Source organism: Callorhinus ursinus, unplaced genomic scaffold, assembly GCF_003265705.2.
Source record: "Callorhinus ursinus isolate GAN/ISIS: 27379988/994484 unplaced genomic scaffold, GSC_fseal_2.0 scaffold70, whole genome shotgun sequence".
Classification (NCBI taxonomy): Eukaryota; Metazoa; Chordata; class Mammalia; order Carnivora; family Otariidae; genus Callorhinus; species Callorhinus ursinus.
This window is the reverse complement of record NW_027397132.1, coordinates 4751617-4775795: the sequence shown is the minus strand read 5'-3', so window position 1 is coordinate 4775795 and position 24179 is coordinate 4751617. Positions and strand designations below refer to the sequence as shown.

At 56.5% G+C, this 24179-nt stretch overlaps 2 protein-coding genes across 3 annotated transcripts in view; both read left to right on the top strand.

Annotated features, from left to right (window-relative positions):
- The first annotated feature begins 165 nt into the window (after positions 1 to 165).
- Positions 166 to 21123, top strand: EIF3B (eukaryotic translation initiation factor 3 subunit B). Of its 2 annotated transcripts, none has more exons than XM_025863638.2 (19): positions 166 to 633; positions 4572 to 4764; positions 6420 to 6539; positions 6853 to 6910; positions 7102 to 7230; positions 7498 to 7655; positions 10566 to 10697; positions 10780 to 10846; positions 11257 to 11303; positions 12179 to 12389; positions 13584 to 13656; positions 14465 to 14587; positions 16028 to 16106; positions 16824 to 16962; positions 18597 to 18722; positions 19189 to 19266; positions 19575 to 19683; positions 19913 to 20028; positions 20671 to 21123. In XM_025863638.2, the coding sequence occupies exons 1-18, from the start codon at positions 216 to 218 to the stop codon at positions 20014 to 20016; spliced, it is 2364 nt and encodes a 787-aa protein (XP_025719423.2). In that variant the 5' UTR covers positions 166 to 215; the 3' UTR covers positions 20017 to 20028; positions 20671 to 21123. The 2 variants fall into 2 exon arrangements, with proteins under 2 accessions (XP_025719423.2, XP_025719422.2); XM_025863637.2 differs by having other exon boundaries at positions 20632 to 21123.
- A 2170-nt stretch (positions 21124 to 23293) lies between these two features.
- The window catches only part of LOC141371374 (kinesin-like protein KIF19), a 34951-nt gene continuing 34065 nt past the window's right edge, over positions 23294 to 24179 (top strand). The window contains exons 1-2 of the mRNA XM_073886344.1: positions 23294 to 23329; positions 23770 to 23850. Coding sequence (XP_073742445.1) covers positions 23294 to 23329; positions 23770 to 23850 — 117 coding nt within the window. The remainder of the gene's footprint in view (positions 23330 to 23769; positions 23851 to 24179) is intronic.

Genomic DNA, 24179 nt, shown 5'->3' with positions numbered 1-24179 from the left:
TGTGATGGGCGCGCTTCCGTGGTCCCCGGTGCACACGCTTGCGCCCCCGAGGTCCCTCCGGGCGCGCTGCGAGCATCAGGGCGTGGGCGCCCCCCCTCCCCGAGCCCCGTGGGTCGGCCCGCCGCACGCACATGGCCCGGCGGCAGGCGCCGCGCGGTGCGGCCTGGGAGAGTCGGAAGCGCGGCGAGGCCGGGCGAGGCGGCGGCGGCGGCCCCATGCAGGACGCGGAGAACGTGGCGGCGCCCGAGGCGGCCGAGCCCACCGGGCAGCAGCAGCAGCAGCAGGCGGCCGCTGAGCCGCCGCCGGGGGAGGAGCCGCCGCGGCCCACGGGGCCCGGCGCGCAGGAGGCGGCGGGCGGCGAAGACGCGGAGGCCGGGCGGGAGCCCGACGTGCTGGCCAAGCCGGCCGAACCCGCGGCCGACGGGGAGGAGAGGGCGGCCTTGGCCCCCGGCTCGTCCTTGCCGCCGCCGTCTGAGGAGCCCCCCGCCCCGGCCGCGGGTGAAGCCCCGGCGGAACAGGCCGGGGACGCGGGGGCCGAGGCCCGGTCCGAGGGGGCGGGCGGGGAGGATGGCGGCGCCGACGAGCCCTCCTTCAGCGACCCCGAGGACTTCGTGGACGACGTGAGCGAGGAAGGTGAGGCGGCGCGGGGGTGGGTGGGCGGTAGGGCCGTCCCCGCGCTGCACCTGTCGTCCGGCGCGTAGGGACGGTCTTCTGGGGGGTGTTTGGGTCTCCTTTCCTGTTTTGTCTCTCCGAAATAAGGCGGGGGAGGGCGGGCACCTTGGGGACAACTTGGGAGCCTCCCGTGTGCCCTGGAACCAGGAACTTGGAGGGTGGTGATGGGCGGCAGCGCGCAAGCCGGAGCCTCGGCCGTGTGTGGCAGTTAAGGTCGAGCAAAGCGGGACGCTCCACGTGCCGCACTCTCTCGGGTGACAGTTCCTTGTCTGCAGGCCCGGGTGCCCCGAGTGACAAGCCACAGCTGTCAGAGGCCTGGGACCAACTTCGTGAGGACACTTTTTGGGGTTGATGCGTGCTGTCCCTTAGAACAGGTTGTGGCAGAGTTGGGTTCCTCTGCCCCTGCTGCATGGGAGCTTCTGCCTCCAGAGAGTTCCTTCGCAGGACTGCTGAGCCTACCGCCACATTCCTGTTTGGTTCTAAGTTCCTAAGTGGACCACTATCCTCCTGTTGGCAGATGATCTTTTCAGAATTTAGTGTTGCTTTGCTTTCCTTTTTACCTTGATTCAGTTTACAGGTGTTATGTCTGCTTTTGTCCTGAGAGCTTGTCTCCTAACGACTTCTGTAGGTGGCCAAGCTCATTTGTTTTTGTTCCTTTATGTTTTTAGCCGTTTGAACTCTTCGCGCTGTGAGGACATCAGTGGATTCCTCTACATCATAGTAAAGTAGAAAGATAAGCCATCTGTGAAGCAGCTCAGGCTACAGCAAGAAAATAAGATGTCACATGAAGATACGGTTTTTTTTTTTTGAGTATTGCGTCTGATCACACTGAGTTAGAATCAGAGAATCTCAAGTAAAAAAAACATAGGGAACTACCAGCATCGTCTACTTTTAGGCGTAATAATAAAGAGCTAGCTGTTATTGTCACTATCCTTACGGTCTATTTCATAAGAGACACGATGGCATGAGCAGCAGGAAAGGCTGCACATCTCGGGAACACTTGGGCTGCTGGTCCAGCTGGGGTCCCCTACCTGCAAGAAAACGTGTTCCCCGTGGTGGGGTAGGTGGCGGAGAATTTACAAGGAGGCAGTGTCACTGGGACCCGCACCACTCTCTCTTGCCCTGATAGCATTCATTTTTACTGCACCAATTTTTCTTATATTTTAAAATTTAAGTTTTGGGTTGAAAGTCCATTTTAAGCCCCTGAGTGTTTACTCTGCAGTTGTTTTTTTAAAAAGCAGTTGTTTGAGCACAAGATTATTAACTGGGCTGTGTGACAGGATGCTGATGTGGGCACAAGCCAGCCAGGCCAAGTGACTGCCGGGAGGGCCTTTGGGGGCCCTTGTGATCCTGATACTTTTTGCCAGAGTGCCCCAAAAGGCCCCTGGTCCTGGGGATCCAAAACTGAGCACATCGCCAGTGTTTTTGAGGCCATCTGGTTGTGGTCAGTAGGCCAAGTACATTTTGTGTTTAATGAGAAGAACTGGCCTGCGGGGTCAGAGAGATGGCCGAAGGTATGGGTGGTGTGAAAGCAGATGGGGTCTCATGAGTCCCCTGGAGGTAACCGCAGCTCCAGCGTGTTCGTCCGGACTCCTGATTCTGAGATGTTAGACTGTTGCCCCGTTGCCTTGTTCCCGCGGTCATGGGTCATCCATTTAAATTTTCAGCTGTCTTTGATGCTCAGCCAGACAAGTGCATGACAAAGTTGGGTCTGTTTGTGAGAGGGAGAAGCAGACCCCCTCCCTCCCACACCCTGCTGAACAGGGAGCTCGACATGGGACTCAGTCCCAGGACCCTGTCCCAGGACCCTGAGATCACAACCTGAGCTGAAGGCAGATGCTTAATCAACTGAGCCACCCAGGCGCCCCCATGACGAAGTTCTTAATTCGGGATGGTTTCTTTCGGGGCCTGTCAAATATTATTTATCTTTACATTTGGTATTTAGTTTTGAGAATTGCTTTTTCCTGTTTCTCCTGGAGCCAGGTTGGGAATCAATTCGGCAAGAGTGACCAGACGCGTGGGCTGGTGATGATGAAGGAAATGTCTCTTCATTGTGCAGTTGCTGTGTTTATTCACTTACCGTATATGGGCACATTCTTATAAACTATAGACACTTAAAGATTGTGGGAAGGAGTCCACTGTTTGTATAAAAGCTGAGCTTTTTATTGTAAACCTTGTAAATTCAGATCAGGCTAAACAGGCCATTTAATTGTATGGTAAGTGTGCTTTAAAAACAACCCATGGAGCTGACTCCAGCCTCACTGGTTGAAGGTGTCTCCCATTGCTGTGAGTCTGGTTGGCCTCTTTCCTTCTTTTTTCTCTTTGCTTGCTCTCAATTTTAGCCTCTTTGAAGTTTAAGAGGTAATTCTTTTTTTAAAGTAATGTTTTTAATATCATTTATGAAAGTATTGAAATTAATTAAAGAGTTTATAACAGGGCTTGCTTCTTGAAATTAAAAGACTTTTCCTTTTTGAAAGACCTTTTTAACTTTTTACTACGGAAAATTTCTAGTGCAGAAGTGGAGAGAATTCGTCTTGTGGGGGAGAGAATTCGTCTTGTGGGGATGAAATGCAGCAAGGGATGTTTTCGGACATGTATCCTGTTTAGCATGTTGCAATTCTTAAGAGTAGAATTCAAAGCTTGGAGTAATAATTAGGTTCCAGGACACGTAGTACACAAGTAAAAGCCACCACCATTCCTTAGCTGTTTCAGAGTTACCTCAGACTCTCCTTTGGGCTGTATGTCCTGCTGTAGATTCATCTGACCTTGTGCTTTCATCTGTTTTAGCTCCTCATGTAGTCAGTGCTTTGCAACTTTTATAGCTTTCTAGACCAGCTGACTGGGTTGAGGGTTTGTGCAGCATTGATATTAAAAAGATCTCTGATCCTCCATTTGACCGGCGAATGTCCCATCTCCAGCAGCGGGTCAGGCAGTTTATTGGTGGTGGAGCCTCACGGTCCCAAGGCCTCGAGGCCAGCAGCAGGCCGCAAGCAAGACTGCGGTGGGCGAGCGCCCAGGTGGCGTTGCATCTCCTGGACAGACTGCGCCCCTGCCCCTCCCACACCTGCGGTCTGTGCCCCACATGCTGCTTTTCCTGCTCCTCCCACCCCGTCCTTCTCTTTCATCCAGCCAATGGTCTCACGGAAATGAAGCAAACCTAAGATGTTAAGATTTGGGTTTTATGATCTTAATTTTTAAAGTAGGTGACGTGAACATAATTTTCAGTTTTGTTTTTACATTTTCAGTTTTTGAGTGTAGTTATGAAAATAACGGTTAACACATACTGTTTACTTAGTGTCCCAAGCACACTCCTAAGCATTTGTGGATTTACAGTCCGACTGGCTGGTGCCTTCTAAGCACCCTGTGAGGCGTTTCGTGGAATCAGGACACTGTCGGTAGTAAGGGCATTGCTGTCAGGAGCTTGTGAATTCTCTAATCTCCTTGCTTACAAGGCTCTTGTACGTAGTGTTGGGTCCTGTTGGGTTCGAGCTGTCTTTTTGTCTTAACCTGAATGGGGAGAAAGTGCCTGCTGGTGGGTTTGATCCAGGGTGGGTCAGAGAAGGCTCAGCACAGGTGGTTGCTGCTCTGCTTTCCTGGAGGAAGGCCCCGTCCTCTTTGTTGGCATTAAAGTCTTTAAAAAAAAATTCATTTAAGATCTTGCATTATTTTCAGGAATGAATGGAGATATTGATGGACAAAGGGAGCATTAAGAGTTAAAATCTTCCTAACTTTTAAAAGTTTAAGTTTTGATTCATTTCAGGGCCTTGATTTCTTTTGTTCACAGTGAAAGCGTTTATTCATTTTTTACTTCTTGGAAATTTGTCCAACGTGCTAAACTAATGTATCAATGTTTTGCTTGGCCCCAAAAAAGTCATTTGTCCAATCTCCCACCCATATAGAACTGCTGGGGGACATTCTTAAGGACCGGCCCCAGGAGGCTGACGGGATCGACTCAGTGATCGTGGTCGACAACGTCCCTCAGGTGGGGCCTGACCGCCTGGAGAAGCTCAAAAACGTCATCCATAAGATCTTTTCCAAGTTTGGGAAAATCACAAATGACTTTTACCCGGAGGAGGATGGAAAGACTAAAGGGTGAGTAGTGGCGGTCGGGTGGTGCCGGAATCCCTGTGGACGCACACGGTGCTCGCCTCACCTGGCGGTTCTGCTCTTTGTTGATCCCCCGCCCTCAGCTGAGGGCTCCAGACGGGCAGCAGGAGATCCGGTGGTTCTTGAATTTGGGTGTTGTGGGTGGGCTGCTGAATTCTTAAGAAATCAGAACTTGGTATTTAAGTCTTCTGCCATCAGAGCCATAATTGACACAAGAGACATCCTGGATAAAAAGGTACCAGCAGATTGAAAGGTGGCAAAATTTCAGGAAAATTTTACATACGGTATTTTACTGATTCTAAAATGAGCTTTTCATTTCCTCCCTCTGAAATGGGGATACTTCTTAGAGTCGATGTGAAAGCTGTGTCACTGCTTAATTAGCAGCTTTTCCCCTACTGTTACCTAAAGTAGCACATCTGTTAAAAACGGTAGCGTGAGATAGCATCCTAGAATTTGCTTTTTAAATTCAGTGCAAGGTTTTGTGTGTTGTAAATGTGACTCTGGTTCCTTCATTTTCTGCTGTGCTGTTCTGTCCTGTCTCGCGGCTGTTCTAGCAGTTGACCTTTGGCGTCTCACAGGAGCAGTCTTGTACCCCTCCTACACCTTTAGGACAGGTGTGGGCCTTTACTTGTTACATACTTCGGAGTGGAACTGGCTTGCCTAAGATGCCCATCTGCCGTCCCACGAGACAGCATCAGATTGTGCTCGGGTGGTTGTAACTGTTTCCACTCGACCAACAGAACGCAAAATTCTGCTGCTCCGCAAGCTTGTGGACTTTTCTCTGTTAGAATTCCATGTCATACTGGTCTCAGAGAGTACAGGCAGCTTGTCTCTTATGGGACAGGAATGAGAAGATGATAACATTTACACTTTTTTAATTTCAGATTTTGAAACTACCTATGATAGCTTTTAAGAAATCATTTTTTAAAAAAACTTCCAAATGCCGGTTACGCTCCTTGCATTTTCTTAGAAATCAGGTGGAAGGATAACCTCTTTTTGACCAGCAGTTGCTTGTGTTGTATGTTTTGTTGTAACGAAACATCCTCTGAAAACCTTTATGATTTTGCTTTTTATAAAAGATTTATTTGTGGGGGAGGGGCAGAGGGAGAAGGGAGAAAGAGTCCCAAGCAGACTCCATGCTGACTGCATGGATCCCACGACCCTGAGATCATGACCTGAGCTGAAACCAGGAGTCTGACGCTTAGCTGACTGCACCACCCAGGTGCCCTTAAAATTTTGCTTTTAATACACAATATCAGACTGTGCATGTTCTCAGATTTTCTAATAGCTTCATTTGAAAGTTGCCATGCAATACGCTTGTATCGTCTTAAAGTGTATAATCTCATAAGTTTTGACACGTATATATCTGTGAAACCAGTACCACGGTCAAGATAGTAAACATTTTAATTAGTTAACTGTTGTCTGATTTGTGATTGTGGCATTAGGGACTTTGGATCTTCTGTTTAGGATTTCGTATGTGTTTAAGGAACCACTCTGCCAGTGACTTGACTCTGGGGGACGTGGCAGTTAGATAGGTTACAGGCCTTGATGGTGCTTACAAGTCACATGGACGGGTCTTGGTGTGTTGAGCACAGCCCGCCTGGTCTTACAGTCTGCACTTGCGCTCTGTCTCGATTCAGCTATACGTTCCTAGAATACGCTTCTCCTGCCCACGCCTTGGACGCCGTGAAGAATGCTGATGGCTACAAGCTGGACAAGCAGCACACGTTCAGGGTCAACCTCTTCACAGACTTCGACAAGTAAGTTCCAGCTGGGTGAGAGCCTGGGCCTTCACCAGGCAGGAGAGGCTCCCCACTTCTGGGGGGCCGTGTTGGTGGCCCTTCCGGGGAGCTCTGTTCTCCAGGAACGCTGCCGCCGCGGGACTGTTTCCCATCCCAGCCCCTGACACTCCTGGCCAGGAGCACCCCTCACTCACTATTCCCTCCCCTGTCTCCACCCCACCCCAAAGGGACAGGGGTGGCACCACATTGCCTGTGGCCGAGAGCCCCCAGTGTTGCTGCCCCCTTTGTAGTTGTGCTGCGTGTTGCTAATCGGTTCCTTCTTTTCTTCCAGGTATATGACCATCAGTGATGAGTGGGATATCCCAGAGAAACAGCCTTTCAAGGACTTGGTACGTGGGCGGGACCTGTACGAGGACTGGGAAGGTGGGCCAGCCCTGTGGCTTGCGGGGCTGAGCTGCTCAGGAGTCGCTGCCGCCGGCCTGAGTCGGTCAGACCTCCAGGGGCACAAGGCAGGAATACGGCTTCTTGGATGAAAGTTGATGAGACAGACTCTATCCCTTGCCTTTGGTTCTTTTTTCAGGGAAATTTACGTTACTGGCTCGAAGAGGCAGAATGCAGAGATCAGTACAGTGTCATTTTTGAGAGCGGAGACCGTACTTCCATATTCTGGAACGACGTGAAGGATCCTGTTTCTATCGAAGAGAGGGCGGTGGGTATTTGCTGCCACGTGGGGATTCCTCTCTCTTTCCGTGCCAGGGGGACTGGGTACCCGAGCAGGTGGAGCGTCATGTTCTTCCAGACTGCATCCCTGAGAACAATATTCTTCATTCTTCTAGCTTTGAAACAAGCCATTAGACGTGAGGAGGCTTCTTGTGTTTTCCAGTTAAGAGTCAGAGGAGTCGATTCCTTACAGAAGGAGGGGTCTTTGTGCTGGGGTCCTGTGGTCATGTTAACACTGGTCTGACTTTTCCCGCAGAGATGGACGGAGACGTATGTGCGCTGGTCTCCCAAGGGCACCTACTTGGCCACGTTCCATCAGCGAGGCATTGCTCTTTGGGGCGGAGAGAAATTCAAACAAATCCAGAGATTCAGCCATCAGGGGGTTCAGCTCATTGACTTCTCACCTTGTGAGAGGTAAGCGGTGAGGAGAGGCAGGTGGAGTCTGTTCTCACTTCGTGCTGGCCTCTGCGCGTCATTGTACGATTTTGCAGTAATTTCAAACTAACGGAAGTTTCACAGGAGGCGTAGAAGGAGCTCGTGTGTACTCTTTACCGACGTGCCCCGCTTAGCACTTTGTGGGGCTTGCTTTATTGTTTGTCTGCACAGACACACGTGACTTTGTCTTAAGCCATTGGGAGTGAGTGGAAGCTTTGTGTCTCTGTCCGCCTGTGTGCATTTCTAGGGGCAGGGAAAGCCCTTCACTTGTCCATGGTGCCGCCCTGACTGCAGGAGATCTAGCACCCATCTGCTACATCTTAAGTACCATCCGGTTCCCACATTTCCCTCGGTCCAGTAATGGTTTTATAAAACTTTCGTCTTCTCAGTTCCAGGGCTAGTCCACGCTTGTGTCCTGTGCCTCTCATTTCATTGTGATTGGCATTTCCTCACACATGAGGCGGCAGAGGTTTGGGGAGCAGGTGCAGTACCAGGAACTGGAAGGAGCACTCCCGGGGCCAGGCAGGGTCTTCCTGTCCACTCTCGGCTTCGGTGCCCCGCACACCCTCCCGCACCGCTCTTTGTGCCCCCTGCTCAGGGCTGTCCCCAAGCTTTCCTTGTCGTATTCCCTCCTTTGTCCAGAAGAGTTTGGCCTCCTACCACGTGGTCTTACTTCATCGTGGGTCATGACAGCCCCTCCTGTTCCCGGGCTCCTGAGACGCGGCTCTCCTGCACCTGCTCTACTTTTGACTTTTTTGGTATAAAGTTTTTCTAACACTAGGAAAACTTGAGAGGACTTTAGTAACATCTCTGTGCTAAATATCTAGCTTAAAATTTTCTCATTTTGCCGTATTTGTTTCAAAACAGTTTAGGGCAGGGGTGCCTGAGTGGCTCAGTCCGTTAGGCGTCTGCTTTCAGCTCAGGTCGTGATCTCGGAGTCCTGGGATTGAGCCCCACATCTGGCTTCCTGCTCAGCGGGGAGCCTGTTTTTCTCTCTCTGCCTCTCCCTCCTGCTCTGCTCTCTCTCGCTATCTTTTTCTCTCTCAAAAAAAAAAAAAGAGAATTTAAAAAAAAAAAAATGGGGCATTTTGTACAAGTGCTAGGTTTCTCTAGGAAATAGGCATCGGTCCAAGTGAAGGTGTTCATTCTCTGTGGTCACGATTCTTTCCTCCTGCTCGGCAGCCCTGACCAGTTCCCGCAGCATCTTCTAATGTCCATGCTCGCTCAGATTCCCTCTGTCCCACAGTTTCCATCGTTGGTGGCTAGTTGTTCACAGCCGGGTCCAGCCCTAGCGCTCATGTGTGTGGTCCACCTGTCGCCCTGTGCGGCCTGCCCTTGCTGGGTGGTGCTTTGGTGGTGGCTTATGAGGAACACGGGGCTGGGGGATGGGGCGTGTCTGATCCTTCCTCAGGGCATCACCTAACTGGTTCCTTCCATCCTTGTGTTTCTGTGAACTGCAAGTTCTACATGACGGACGTTTCTTAGTTTTGATAAAGTTGTTTTTCTGGTGTGTATTCTTGGAGGACTCACGAATTCACAAGCGCTTGGCATCTGCTTGGTACAGAACACTTGAGCTGCTCCTTGTGAGGCAGTGTGTTAGAACCCGGTGCGCGTGGAGACTCCTGAGCTCTGTGCGCAGGTGGAGTGTGTGGGGAGGAGCCCCCACAGGCCAGCCACAGGTGCTTCCACATGCGCACTTGTCATTTGTGTGTGTGACCTCTGTCTGCTTACAGACGGCACCTGGGCACTCTTACTCATCATGTCCCTGGTGCTCCGCAAGGTGCCTAACACAGGAACCCCTTGGTGAGGCAGCAGTGCGTGCTTTGTCCTGCAAATTAGTGTGAAAAGTCCTATTTTTCAGGGGCGCCTGGGTGGCTCAGTTGTTAAGCATCTGCCTTCGGCTCAGGTCGTGATCTCAGGGTCCTGGGATGGAGCCCCACATCGGGTTCTCTGCTCAGTGGGAAGCCTGCTTCTCCCTCTCCCACTTCCCCTGCTTGTGTTCCCTGTTGCGCTCTCTTTTTATCAAATAAATAAATAAAATCTTAAAACTAACGTAGACCTAGACTTTTAAAGAAAAAAAAAAGAAAAGCCTGTTTTTCAGATAAGCGCCGAATCAGGCTGTTTCTGTTGTTCAGTATGGCGGCATGATATTGTTTAGCAGGTGTACAGGACAGTCTGTAGAGGGAACCTCGTGACTTGGGGGAGGTGACACCAGCCCTCATTGTTAATTAACGCACCGGGATGATAAAGGGCCTGGGAGGCCCTGAGGGCCCCTGGACAGGGCCTGGGCTCTGTTTCTGCCTCTCCTGCCTCGTGTTTTGAGAGGCTGGGCCGTGTGTCAGGAAAGTGAGTGGGGGCCCTGGGTATAGACAAGCCCGAGTCGGCAGAGGGAGAAGCCCCAGGCACAGAGGTTGGGCTAGATAGAAGTGTGCTGGCTTTTGAGACACGTGGCTGTTCTTTTTCCCTTTTTGTCCTAACTAAATGTCGATGAAAATCAAGTAGGAGAATTGCACCCCACTCAGCCTAGAGTGCACACATGCAGACTTCGGTTTGGAATTTGTTGGATCTTTCAGTGTCCTGATTTTATGGAGAAACCTTTTAAAGGGGGGGGTCCTTCAGAGTGCCCTGGAGCCTCAGAGGTGGCCTGCTCCATGGTCGGAGCAGGTTCTGGTGGGAGAGCATTCTCGGGAGCTGGGGTTTGGAGGCTGTGCTGGCTGTAGGAGTCTCGACTGCTTACTCTGGCAGCCCCCCCACCCCCTGCCCTGGACCTGGCGCTGTCTGGAGCGGAGTCTCGGTGGGTTTGGGTGCTCACCTCCACACGCAGCATGGTTCTTGGGGAAGGAAGGTGGGTTGGTGGGCGGATTATCAACAGTGTCCCCTCTGTGACAGATACCTGGTGACATTCAGCCCTCTGATGGACACCCAGGATGACCCTCAAGCCATCATCATCTGGGACATCCTGACCGGACAGAAGAAGAGGGGTTTTCACTGTGAAAGCTCAGCCCATTGGCCTATCTTTAAGTGAGTCAACTGGTGGCCCGCGGAGAGCTTGTGGGGGCCTTTTCTTCTCACGACAGAGCCTGACACTTTTCTTCTTTCTCAGGTGGAGCCACGATGGTAAATTCTTTGCCAGAATGACACTCGACACTCTTAGCATCTATGAAACTCCTGTAAGTGACGTGGTTTCCTCAGTGGGGGCCTCACGCGGCAGGAGCTGCTGGGGGCATGGTGCTTCCCTTGTCCCGTTGGCAGGGGGAAGGGAAGAGCGGTGTTGTGTGTGCAGAACGGGGGGAGCTCTGTGTGCCTCTCTGCGGCTGCCCCTTCCGCGTCGCTGCCCCTGGGTTCCGGCCCCTGATTTGCCTGTGCTCCTGCCAGCGGTCCAGGACAGGAGCAAAGAGAAGTGGCCTTGGAGATGGGTGCTTTGCCGCTGCGGGTGACCTGTTTCCTTGCTGTGTGTCCCCTGCTAGGCTTACTTGCCGGGCTCATTCCAGAAACGCTGGTTTCCTTTTCGTGAAAACGTGGGTGTATTACGGAGACCGTGGTGTGGTTTAACCCCGTTGTCGTCCTTTTTATTCCGCAGTCCATGGGCCTTTTGGACAAGAAGAGCTTGAAGATCTCCGGCATCAAGTAAGTGAGCGTTCTTCCCGGCGGGCGGTAGGAGCTGGGCCCCCTCCTCTGGCGCTTGGGTCTTGCTCAGTGGGAGAGGACACTGGGTCCTTGCTCTGGCCACAAGCGTGGCCCAGCAGGCCCCGGCCCGGTACCACTGGCCTCTTGTTGCGACTCTGCCAGCCTCACGGCCCACGTTCCCTTCTGCACGTAGATCCTTCGTGAGGCCACAGGCTCTGTTTGTGTCCTGTTCCTGCCTTGGAACTGACACTCGGGCTGCTTTCTTTGGGGAAGACGGGGGCAGAGGGCGAAGGGCTCCACTTAGTGAGAGGCTTCCGTGAACTCTGCTGACCAAGTGGGGGGGCTTAGGTGGCTTTCGGGGAATGGCCCAGGGTAGGCACACTTGGCTTACGTGCCGTCTCAACAGAGAGGTACCAGCCACGCAGGGACACGAATGGTTCTCCTTCTGTGGTGAGTTCTCGGGCACAAGGGGGCTCACGGTACGAGCTATACCAGGAATTGGTTTTCCATCACCGTCACAGGAAAGGTAGTCTTGGTGGTTCATGAGGGCACCGGGCCTTGAGGTCGCTGCGGGGCAGAGCCGTTGTCCTCCCGCCGCGGGCTCCTCCGAGCTGTGCTCTTCCCTTAGCGCCCGAGAGAGCATCTGGCATCGCCTGGGTCCAGCAGCCCAGGCTGTGGCCGTGTGGAGCCCCACCGCCCCTCGCTGGCCGAGCAAGCATGCCGACGCCCTAGGTGGCGGGGGCCAGACGGGCGGCCACCAGCTGTCAGGGAAGCGGGGCTGGTTTCCGGCCGGCGAGCCCGATCTCCGCTGCGCCCCCTTCGCCACGGCGTCCTAGCCAGTGGTCGGCTGACACTGTATTCTCTTCATTCTACAGGGACTTCTCGTGGTCTCCCGGGGGTAACATCATAGCCTTTTGGGTGCCTGAGGACAAAGATATCCCGGCCAGGGTGACCCTGATGCAGCTTCCCACCAGACAAGAGATCAGGGTTAGGAATTTGTTCAACGTGGTGGACTGCAAGCTGCACTGGCAGAAAAATGGGGATTACTTGTGTGTGAAAGTGGATAGGACCCCCAAAGGGACCCAGGTGAGTGGATAGCCCTCCTTCCAGTTCCACGCCTGCCTCCTGCTTGACAGGTATTAACGGGTTATTTGCTTGAATTTGTGGGTCATCGTCAGGCCCACCGGTTACTGAAAGCGGTTAGCTGGCCTATCCTAGCTGAAGCGCTTGTCACCTTCCGGCTGAGGAGCAGGGTGACCCGTTCACAAGGTTGCGAGGACGGGTCCAGGCACCCGCCTGTCTTCTTACTGAGGGTGAAAACAAAAGTGTTTTCCTCTTAACTCCCCGTTTAAGCACAAAGAGGAGCCAGCACCCAGATTGTTTTGGTTTGTTTGCATCATTTCATATCTTATGAAATTGCCTGATCTTTTCTTTCTCGTGGAAGTATTCCTGCTCCCCGAACAAAAGATCCTACTGAGACGGAGTCCGCATGCCATGGTCCACGCCCTCGCAGAGTGCACGGTCTGGTGGCTTTTCAGGACATGCACAGACCTGTGCGGCCCTCGCCACGATCTTAACTCGAGAGTGTTTTCATCACCCAAAAAGGGAAAGCCCGCACCCCAGCGCCCCACTCCCCTGGGCTCCCGACACCTACTACTCCACCTTCTCTCTCTCTAGCTTCGTCTGTCCGGGACACTTGGTGGGAATGAAGGGATACAGTGCGTGGCTTGTGGTGGCTGGCTTCCCTGACTGAGCACGTTTTCAGGGCTCACCCGAGCCGTGGCAGGTGTCTACACCTCGTTCCGGGTCAGAGCTGAGCTGCGCTCTGCTGGGTAGCTGCGCCAGCTCACATGCTCCCGCCTATGGGTGAACCCACATGTCATTTCCACCCTCGGGCTGTCCGGGACCATGCAGCCTCCTGGTTTCCGTTTAACACCCGTGTCTGGAAGATCCCTGCAGGGTGCTCCCCTCCCCGTTCCCGGGCCTCGAGAGTGCTACGGAGTTTGGCGGATGAGCTGCGGCGTGTGGCCCTGAGCCTCCGTGCAGGAGTGTGGCGGGAGGGCCGGAGGGGCTCTGCTGTCCTACAGACTGCACCCAGGGATGCCTCTGGTGGCGCAGGATGCTGACTTGACCCTGCCGGCCTGAGTCCATCACTTAGACACTCACACGTCTTTACCAACTGCGTGCACATCCTCTTCCGTTCTGTTACGTTCTTGAGGTACGATCTTCTCATGCTCTCAGCTTCCACCATTTCACCCCCTTGTTTTCTCTCCCAAACAGGGCGTGGTCACAAATTTTGAAATTTTCCGAATGAGGGAAAAACAGGTACCTGTCGACGTGGTGGAAATGAAAGGCAAGTTCCTTGTGGTCCCTTGTGGTCCCTTGTGGTCGCTTGTGGTCGCTTGTGGTTGGCGGTCCCTGTGCGCAGCGTGCTCGGCCCGGTGCTCTGCGCTCCCCGCCTGCGCAGGTGGCCCCGGCCCTGACCACGCGTGCTGTCTGCCTCCCGGGCCCGAGCACGCGCGTCTCGATTCAGGCTGCCGTGTGGCTCGCCCGCTCCCTCTTCGCACCCCGGCCCGGCCTGCCCGGCAGAGGAGCAGGGCTCCCATGGTTTCCCACTGAGAGACACGGGGGAATGGGTTTCCTGACGCTTGCAGCGACCGGCCGCAGAAGGGCTTTTCATGTGACAGCCGAGTTCTCGGGTGACGAGAGCTTTATTCTGGGCCTAAAACCATGTAGGCGCTCTGCCGCTGCCTCTCCGTGGGACATGGGGCCTGCGTCATCGGTTGGGTTTTGTGTCGTAGTGGGTGTTCTGGTTTGCAAGGGAGAGGCGGACAAAGTGGAGGCGGAGGACAGCGAGAGAGGGTCCAGCCTGGCCGCCCTGCACTGTTAGCCCCTGGAGGGCCGCAGACTCCTGGACTGGGGGCGGTGGTGGGCGCCAGCCAGCAGGCGCACTTCCGCGGCGTTCCCGCCGGGCCAGGGTGGTCTCACCCAAGTCCCCACACCCTCGATCCTAGGCCCGCTGTGTGGTCTTTTCAATGAACTTAAGAATTTGGGGCATTTTCTCTGGTTGAGTAGTGAAGGCTGTGCAAGAAGGTTGTTTGATCGGGAGCATTATTTCATTAAACGATGGAGGAGTGGCTTATTCTTTTGCTTGATTGCAGAAACCATCATAGCCTTTGCCTGGGAGCCAAATGGGAGTAAGTTTGCTGTGCTCCATGGGGAGGCTCCTCGGATATCCGTTTCCTTCTACCATGTGAAGAACAACGGGAAGATTGAGCTTATTAGTAAGTAGCCTCACCCCGTTGATGGGCACACGGGAGGGAGGGCCCTCTGGAGGGTTGCTCCACACGCATGTTCCGCTGGCTGGGAGCCGCTGCTCAGCCCGTCCGGCAGCTGTGAGGGCCCCTGTGGCTCCAGCTTTGCCCGTGGTGGCTGTGTAGGCCGTGGGCCCTTCAAGAGAGGGGTTCTGAGTGGAGGCGCTCTCCCTCTTGCGGCCACAGCTGTCGTCTCTGGGCTGGGGGCTCCCCATCCCCGCTGTGTTCTGCTGTGTCTGCAAGGGGCCCTCCTCGTTCCCTGGCCTCCCTTGGTGACCTGATCCCCCACCCACAGCGGGCTCCTCCAGGGCGTCCTGGGTTCTTAGCACAGAGCTCAACGTGCAGTAGGTCTTGTTGTGCAGCGTGGGGTGAACAGTTGCTTACTGCATTGTGTGGGGACTGCAGTGATGGACATGGACCATGTGTCCCTGTACCCAGAGGCTTGGGTGCTAAGCTTGTCCCGAGGGAATGCCAGGAGCTCAGCAGTGTTTGCGGGAGACCGGCTGGCTGGCCATCACGAAACCCAGCTGTGCTGTGAATTCCCTGTGACAGAGGAAATGGTTGGCACCATTTCTGGTTAGAAAGCAGGTTTGTAAATAGTGTAGAAGTGCCTTCCACTTCTGAAGGCTCTGGGTCGCCCACTTGGAATGAAGACCGCATGGGTCCTGCTAGCACATTCATGGCTGTTCAGGGACATCTTAACGGTTTCTGTCCTACCTTCATCTTGGTCTGAGAATCTTGCCCAGCAGGCCACGCCGCCTTTTCCCATCTCCCTATCTCCCCTGGCCCCCGTCTGTGGATCCAGTGCAGGGCCATGTCAGGCTGGGGTTCACTTTGTGCCCTTGACTGGAGACCCGAGGTTGCAGCCTGAGCAGTAACTGTCCGCTCTCTGGGGGCCCTGCGGGGACCTCGTCAAATGGAGGCAGTCCTTGTGTGGGGAGACACGGTGGCTTTTTTCCCGCAGTGGGAGAAATGTTTTTTATGACCGCGAAGTTTGAAAAAGGTGTTTGAGTTACTGGAAGAATGCATTTTGGGCTTTTTTGGGTCACGTGTCTCTGTATTTGGTGGGGTGTGGGTTCCTCGCCCTCGTGTGGAGACCCCGCGAGTGTGTTTACGGTGACTCCTCTGTCCAGTTTTCCCGGAAGTAAATTGTTTTGAACATGAAACGTTATTACAAACGGTAACATAACTTCAGGATGTGTTCTCTCTCTTTTCTTGAAGCGTAGATCATGATTCAAACTGTACTCAGCCCAGGGGTTTTCCAAAATTGTCCTCACAGGCAGCAGGCTGGTGTGGGGTGTGTGTGAGAAAGTTCACCCACAGGGCAGCGTGAGCCTGTCGCCTGTCCTGGCTGCACCCTGCCTTCGGTGCCTTGACAAAGACTTAAACAGACATTTTCTTTGTTTCCAGAAATGTTTGATAAGCAGCAGGCAAATACCATCTTCTGGAGCCCCCAGGGACAGTTCGTCGTGTTGGCTGGCTTGAGGAGGTGGGTTTCTCCTGCCTGATGCTATCTGCTCATGGTGAGCCGCGCTCTGTGGGCCGCTCGGGCCCCATGGGTCACAGCGGTTCCTCGACACCGTGATGGAGCGTGCTTGCATGAAAGGACCGTCCCTGCTTTTTTAGTGGATGGGAATTTATTGTGTTTCCGTCTTGCCCAGACTTGGGCAACTTGGGTTGAAACCAGGTCGATGAAAGCAGTGCCCCGCGAGTGTTTTCAGTCTGGAAGATGTATGAGTGTTGGGATTTCCTCATGATTGAGCAAGACTGCTTCCTGGCAGGGCAGCGACCCTGGTATGAAACCCGCGTCCTCTTGTGGGAAGGCTGTGAGCAGACGGCCGCGAGCCGGCCTCTGCAGTGTGACCACGAGTGTGGCAGTGTTCACCCTCCCGTGCCCACTGCTCACCCACCGTCCCAGCTGCACATGGGAGCCTGAGGAGCCCGCACCCGCCTGTGGGTTAGCAGAACGCACTTAGAGTTGCTCGCTTTCCTGACTTCATCGGAGGCGCTTAACTGTGTTTCCAGAGGGTTGGCCTCAGATAATCTGGGGCACACACTCCCCACGGCTCCATTCCTAGCAGCCTCAGGAGGTAGAGGGCTCCAGATTACTTCCTCCTCAACGGCAAGGCTCCCGAGTCCGCTCTGGAGCCTCCAAGGCGTGGGATGCCAGGAGGGTGTGCGCACTGACCCTGCTCTGTCTCCCCAGTATGAACGGCGCCTTGGCTTTTGTTGACACGTCGGACTGTACGGTCATGAACATTGCAGAGCACTACATGGCCTCCGACGTGGAGTGGGACCCCACGGGGCGCTACGTTGTCACCTCGGTATCCTGGTGGAGCCATAAGGTACGGGGCCCCTGTGTAGCTGGGTGCAGTGTGCGACCCGGCTATGCCGGGCCTGGCGTCCTCTTCTCCCCTCCCGGGTCTCCGTGGGGTGGGCACTGTTAGTCACTCTTACGCTGCCTTGTCCGGCCGCCCCACAAAGCTCTTCGGCGGCACCCCTGAGCCAGCCAGCTTTTCCACAAGTCAGTTGGCGTTCCTTGATTTCCCTTTCCTGAGTCGGACCACGTCTTAGGCTGGCTTCAGCCGGAGTCCAGGCGCAGGAGCCGGGGAGGTTTTGACTGTGTAGTGTCTCCCCACAGTTGAGAACTCACCCACACTGGTCTCTGTGGCTCGTGGCGGGGGGAGGACGCGCCATGCTGTACCCGCGCTTTCCCAGTAGGGTAGTTCACCCTCAAGAAGTTCGTGGTTTGGACCACCGTTATCTGGTGGCGGCCTCTGCTGGCCTCTGCGCGTGTGACCCAGCCGTGCACGGCCCATGGGTGCCTCCCTGCCCAGAACATGGTGCCCGCGTGTGTGGCGCCGTTCACCCGCTCTGCTCCGTGTTTTCCCAGTGCTCGAGGGGCACGAAGTCCCCACGGGCTGTTAGCACTGTTTTTTCCTTTTCCTGCGACAGTTCAGCGTCGTGTGGGCAGGGCCTTTTCTCTGGCGCTGCCTGGCGCGTGGTCCTCGTTCATTCGGGTTGGCTGGGTGAGTGAGTGGCACGCGGAGCCACCAGAGAGGGCTGCTCACCCGAGGGTCTGGGCCGCCCCGAGAGGCCGTGAAGGTGTGTGTGTGTGCACATTTCTTCAGTCTCAAACGTCCGTAAGTTGAAAAACTGAAGCAGTGCCATGCTCCGTAAGTGTGAGAGACTGTGTCCAAAGCCAGTTCCATGTGGCATGTGTGTGGTGGCGTGTCTGCCGCGAGTTCCCTCGCGCGCTGCTCCCGGGCTCCTGGTGAGCTCAGCCAAGCCTTTCTTTCATGTGTAGTCAGGCTTTCTTCCGGATGGGGGTGCTGAGACTCGAACCGGCGCGTGCGCGCGTGCAGAGCTTAAGCCATCAAATCAGGGCGGTTCTGTGTGACGAAGCACGAGCGTGCAGGAGCTCAGACTCTGTCACCGGGCGCGGGGTCCTGAGAATAGTCTGGATGGGATGAGTGCGTGGACCACACCCGAGCGTGTGCACGGGTTCGAGTGCCGTGTGGCGCTGAAATCCTCCAGACTCAGGGCCAGTGTGAAGTGCCACAGGCTCCCGAAGTGCCGGCAGCAGCGAGAGCGCCAGTGCCGCCTCCGTTGGGAAAGGCGCCCCTGAGCACGGCAGCGCGTCTCCGGACACAGTCCGCCGTGTCCTGGCGGGGCTCCCCGGTGCAGGCCGGTAGAGTGCCCGTGCTGCGGGGCCCATCCCGGCCGGTGCACAGCTGCGCGCCGCACTGGACGTCACCTCCTGTCGGTCTCAGGGACCGCGTTCCTCCCGCCGCATGCAGCCGCGCCCCCCCCCCCCCCGTGGTCTCCTAGGTGCCGACAGTGCTGCCACGTGCGGGCTCTCGGAGCACGGGGACGAGACGCTTGGTCCGCTGGGCCCTGGGGCGGTACAGGTCCCAGGAGCCCACGTCCTGCCGGGAGCCGCGGCAGTGAGCAGCGCTCGGGCCTCTGCCTCTCGCAGGTGGACAACGCCTACTGGCTGTGGACTTTCCAAGGACGCCTTCTGCAGAAGAACAACAAGGACCGCTTTTGCCAGTTGCTGTGGAGACCTCGGCCCCCCACGCTCCTGAGCCAGGATCAGATAAAGGTCTGGGGCTCCCGGGGCCTGGGCAGCGCGGACGCCCTGGTGGCACTGACAGAAGAGACTTCCCTTTTCTGTCACCATTCGGGGGGGTCTCGCCTGAGGAACGGAAACGGGACGTTTGGGGCACCCTTTGATGAGATGCGAGAGCACCGGGGACCCCACGGGAAGGAATAGTTCCGGCGTCGTAAACGTGGGTTTGCAGGTCATGCCCGGCTGTGTCTGTGCCCTTCTCGGACGCTTGCACGGAGTGGAGGGGATGTAAACCGGGTCGGCGGCGCTGGGAGAGGGTGTCCGTGGGCTGTGCGCGGTAGCGGGACGTGGCCCCCCCTGAAACCTGCAGGCCGCCCCCGGTGCGTGCTTGTGCGCGGCCACGTGCTCGCGATCCTGAGTAGGCCGTTGCACGTTGACAACTTTGAAGATGCTTTGAACGTTTAAATTTTGAGCGGTTTGTCTTTGTTTTTGTTTTCAGCAAATTAAAAAGGATCTGAAGAAATATTCTAAGATCTTTGAACAGAAAGATCGTCTGAGCCAATCCAAAGCCTCAAAGGTTAGCGTGCTCCCGGGATCGAGGAGAGGGCCAGCGTCAGGCCCGGGGGGACGGCGGCATCTGCCGCAGACGCTTGCTATGCCCCCGCTGTGTGCACAGACTGCTGGGCCCTGGCACACGTCTCCGGGTGGCCAGCCATCCAGATGCGGGGTGTCGGTCCCAGTGAAGGGAAGGAGGAGAGCACGTTTCTCCATTTCTGTCCCGAGACCCTCTCTGAATAGAGGGGTCCTCGCGGCACCCACTGCGGTGGGCGTTCCTGCCGGCCACGGTCCTGTCAGCCCCATGACTTGCCCTGACTCCACGCACAGGAACTGGTGGAGAGAAGACGCACCATGATGGAAGATTTCCGAAAATACCGGAAAATGGCCCAAGAACTCTACATGGAGCAGAAGAGTGAACGTCTGGAGTTGCGAGGAGGTAACTATTAGCTGAAGACGCGTGTTTCAGAGTCTGTGTCTGGGGAGACGTTTCACTACCCAATCGCGTGAGTTTTCTAGTCAAGTGTCCGGTGCCGTAAAGAATCTGAAATTGTCGAGGAACCGAGAGTTTCCCCCGGTTGTCTGCAGGGAATCTTGCCGTGTCCGCGCCGGGCTCCCGGCTGGAGCGCGTGTGCGTGCGCTGTGTCACCCTTCTCCCCCGCTCACAGGCGTGGACACGGACGAGCTGGACAGCAACGTGGAGGATTGGGAGGAGGAGACCATCGAGTTCTTCGTCACTGAGGAGATCATCCCCTTGGGCACTCAGGAGTGACCGAGCGCCGCGGTAAGACCTTTTCAGATGGGGACCGGCAGGACCGTGACAGGTCGTGTTGTCCCTCGAGTGAGGAAGTTCCCAGGTTCACATCCTCGGGCTCAGTGGGACCCTCGTGCAGGAGCCGCGGAGGGCCCGTTGCACACCCTGGCTGTCAGAGCTGGGGCTCTTCCTCTGGGAACGGCAGGGCCTTGAGCCCCAGACTTAGGGCAGGGCGCCTCGCGAGTAGGGTCTGGTTGTGGATAAGACACAGGGCTGGGGAGGAGGAAGGAGGCCGGCCGCGGACCGTCTCTGGGTGTGGAGAAAGCCTCAGTGTGCCCGGCAGAGCCAGGAGCCGTCGGAACCTGGTTGGTCAGGCGAGGTAGGGCACTTCCTGGGGAGGCGTGCGAGGCCCGAGTCTCGTGCCCGGGGCGGCTGGCAGGAGAGTTTGGCAGCTGGTCAGTGAGGCTCTCCGCGCTGGAGGCTGCTCCCCCGGGCCGTCTGCTCCTGCTCGTCTCGGGCATCACGTTGAAGCGGACACGGGGGGGTCCCCTTCTGAGATGGTGTGGTCGGTGGCCCCTTGTCTGGGTGCGCCATCAGGGCTCGCTGTGGCTGACGCGCCCCTTTGTTGTCAAGGCGCAGAGCGGAGAGTGAACGCCTGCTCCCTCGTTGCAGCGTCCCTGCGTTGCGTGCTGGGCCCCGGTCATCCTGCTGCAGGAAGCCTGCACGATGCCTGAAGTCTCCCCTGTGCTTTGTCTGGCTCCAGACTGTGTGCCCGGACTCCCCCATCTCCACACATTACTGTGCCTTTCACCCCTGGTCTCCACCGCAGGGGAGGACCCAAGGCACCGCTTTCAGTTTTTTCCTGTTCGGGGTTTTTAAAATCACGCCACCGGTGCTGGTTCCTCACACTCATGCGCCACTGTGGCAGCCCCTCCCGTCCTCCTGAGGTGCACAGCCGAGCGGCCTCCTCTCGAGGACTCGTCCTGCCCTGTGCGCGCGGCCCGGCCTGGCTGTGTCCCGGGCACCGCAGGGAAGCAGCGCCCCGTGGTGTCCTGGCGCCGTTCAGGTTGTGCCGACTTCTCTCAACGGGCTGAGCGTGGAAATAAAAGCAAACCTGTACGAAAACACTGTCTTTCTTCTGTCTTTACACGTACGTAGCTGCCTCGAGGCTGGTGCCTGTGCCCCTGCCCCCGGCTGTGGCGGCGCCCTGGGCTCAGCGCGCCCGCTGCTGCCGGCCCCCGAGGCCGACGCGGCAAGGAGGGAGGCCTCCAACCTCGTGTGGTTGTGCGTTTCCAGCTGAGCTCCGTAAAGTGAAATAGCGGCCCTGTCAGTGCAGAGAAGGTGCTCTTCAGCTTTTTTGTGTTTTACGCTCATTTCACCTGCTGGGAGAAACCCCTCTACACTTTTGCTCGGAGCCATACACGCTTGACGTTGTCCGTGAGAGCTGCCACTTGAGCCACTGTCGAGTGGTTTTCCGAATACCTTTGCTCCTGAAAAGGGGGCGAACGAGTCCGTGTGACCTCAGCCCGTTATTTGCAACGCCTGCGCGTCGACGCATCGGTGCCTTGTCCGCTGCCACACTTCTGTCTGTCCGGGAGCCCGACGCCTGGTGTGGGAAGCAGCGAAGCACGGGATGGGCACGCTGCAGACGCGCGGGCCTGAAATGTTCTGGGATTGGAGGATAAGCTGTCATCCGCGGGGCCCGGGCGCTCCATGACCTGCGGGGGCTGTGCTGGAGGGGTGGTCGGGCAGCCTGCTGCAGCCTGAGCCCGGCTGCAAGGCACACTTGGCACTCCATCCCTGGTTCCAGTCGCCATGCCTAGCTCCCCGTCGACACACGGGGTCCGCTGTCTCTTGCTCGCGCTCACATCCTTTAAACCTTAGCGTGCCAAGTCCTGGGTTTTATGTTTGATGGTAAGAAGGAAGAGGTCCAGGTTTTGGTCATTTTCACACATTTTTAACAGAGCTTTCAAAAAATTTACTTTGGACTGTTTTAAACTTGCTAGTTGTAATTGTTTTATGTAATTTGTTAATAAAAGAATTTCTTGAAAGACGTGTGCTTGTTCTGTTCTGTTCTGCTCGAGAAATGGGTTTCCCAGCCCAGGCAGAATGGCCTGACCGATCCGGCCGGGGTTGGGGTGGCCCCCGCACTCTGGCTTCTGGCTGGGGTCTCAGGGTGGACGCAGCCCCCCCCTCGCCCCGCCCCGTGTGGACGTGCCATCCTGGTCCTGTCTCCAGAGAAGACTTCTGCCCTCGTGTGGGCTCTCTGGCAGCTTCCTGTGGGTCACAGGCTGGAGGCTTCGTGGAAGGGGGCCGTGGATGTCACGGTGGGCGGCGCTCTCTGTTGCCCTTTGCCTCACGGTGTTTTTGCGCTCAGCACTGACCTGACACCTGGAAGAGAACATGGGCAGGAGGGGACAGCTGTGCTGACCCGGAGGGAGTCACCTGAGCTCGGCCCGTCGCCGCACGCAGCTGCAATCTCTAGGTCGGGTTTCTCAGATGTGAACTTACTGGATCTGGCTTCTGTGGGACTTTTATCAAATGTAGGATCAGCTTGTGCACGCCAGTTGTGGTTCTCATCATGAGGGCGCCCTGTTTCACGACCTGGCAGCGGCTTCCCCGGAGGCTGCTGGGGAAAGCAGGGTGCAGCATGGCCTCCCCGTGCAGACACCTGATGGTGAATGCCATTTGGGCCCGGGGTGTGGCACAGATTGGCACCCGGCCTGGGAAAGGCAGCTAAAAACCACGTCCTGAGCAGAAACCGGAAGGTCACTTCAAGTTGTTCTAGAAATGCATCTATGGGGAAAAACATTTATAGTCAAGATGAATTTCATTAGATGTTAGTTGGTGGGATTGGCCCCCCTTTGGTGGAAAGGCTCCAAGGCCAAGCCTCGTGGCCCTCAGGCTCACCTGTAGACCAGGTGAGGCAGTCTAGGAGCCCTGGGGTTGCCCTGACAATGGGTGAGAGCGTAGACACAAAGGCTGGGCCGTGGTCTGGAGCCCGACCCCGCGTGCCAAGCATGCAGCTGGCTTGTGTCCACCGGGGCCTGGGCCACCCAGCTGCTTGGGGCCTCCCGAACCACGTGTGTAGTCCCACATGTGCGGTCCCACATGTGCAGACAGTTAAGGACTGGCTGGGCTCCTGGGGCCTGCTGATGTCACCAAGGCAGGGCCGGTGGGGGAGGCGGCACAGGCCGGTCGCCTTGCCTGCCAGGAGAGCAGGGAGCACGTCATGCCCGCCGGTCCCACTGCCGGCCCCGCTGCTGGCCCTTCCCTGGCCCGGGGCAGCCCAGCCATGAAAGAGGTGGAGCCCAAGGACCAGCAGCTCATGGTGAGCATCTTCCCTCATGTTCCCAGATGGCCCTACGGCTGCGTGTCCCTGAGGCTGCCTCGTCCTGACCCACTCACTGCCTCCGGTGCCAGTTGCTTGGCACAGGTCAGGTCTCGGGGTACTGGTCCCCGTCTAGGGCCCCACTTCTGCTCCCCTTGTTCCTGCCTCTCCCCTGCACCCCCCCCAGCCCTGTGATCTCCCCAACGAGCTCCAGGCCCTGCGAGGGCTGGCCAGACCCGTCTGCTGGGGGGCTTGAAACTTCAGCCCACTTGGTGGTGGGTGGATGAGCTGAGGCCCGGGCCTTGCCCCACACCTGCCGGCTGGTTACCCTGGTTACCAGAGACCCCTGTCGTGAAGCGGGGGGCCCTGGTACACTGGGAGAATGGGGAGCAGCCTCGGTGGGGCCCCTGGAAGGCAGCTGCCCCGTGTGCTGCCCATAGGTAGCGCTTCGGATCCGCCCGCTCAGTGACACAGAACTGGAAGAAGGGGCCACCATCACTGCCCACAAAGTGGGGGACCAGGTGAGGCCGTGGGGGCACGGGCGTGCGACCACGGGGTTGGGACGCTCACCTTCTGCATGCGCTTCACTGACCTGCTCCCTACCTGGCTGAGTGCTCGCAGACCCCCGGTGGAGCTGAGAGAGACAAGGGGCCGTCCCCACTGAGCTCCCTTTCTAGCCAGCCAGCCACTGGGGAGTTCAGTGTCACAGAGGATCAAGCCGGGCAGAGGCGGTCACTCTCCAAGACCTGGAGCAGCGCCCAGCGGAGGCGGGAGGGAAGAGTCAGGCGAGGGGTTGGGGGGGGGGTCGGCTCCACGGTGGCGGCTGGTGTGGCCGCTCAGAGGACACGGG

Bases quoted from the DNA above. Each gene is read 5' to 3' on its own strand.
- EIF3B (XM_025863638.2), top strand. From the start codon at position 216: ATGCAGGACGCGGAGAACGTGGCGGCGCCCGAGGCGGCCGAGCCCACC. The intron at 10,698-10,779 runs GTGAGTCAACTG...CTTCTTTCTCAG, and splicing joins GCCCATTGGCCTATCTTTAA to GTGGAGCCACGATGGTAAAT. The intron at 12,390-13,583 runs GTGAGTGGATAG...TCTCCCAAACAG, and splicing joins GGACCCCCAAAGGGACCCAG to GGCGTGGTCACAAATTTTGA.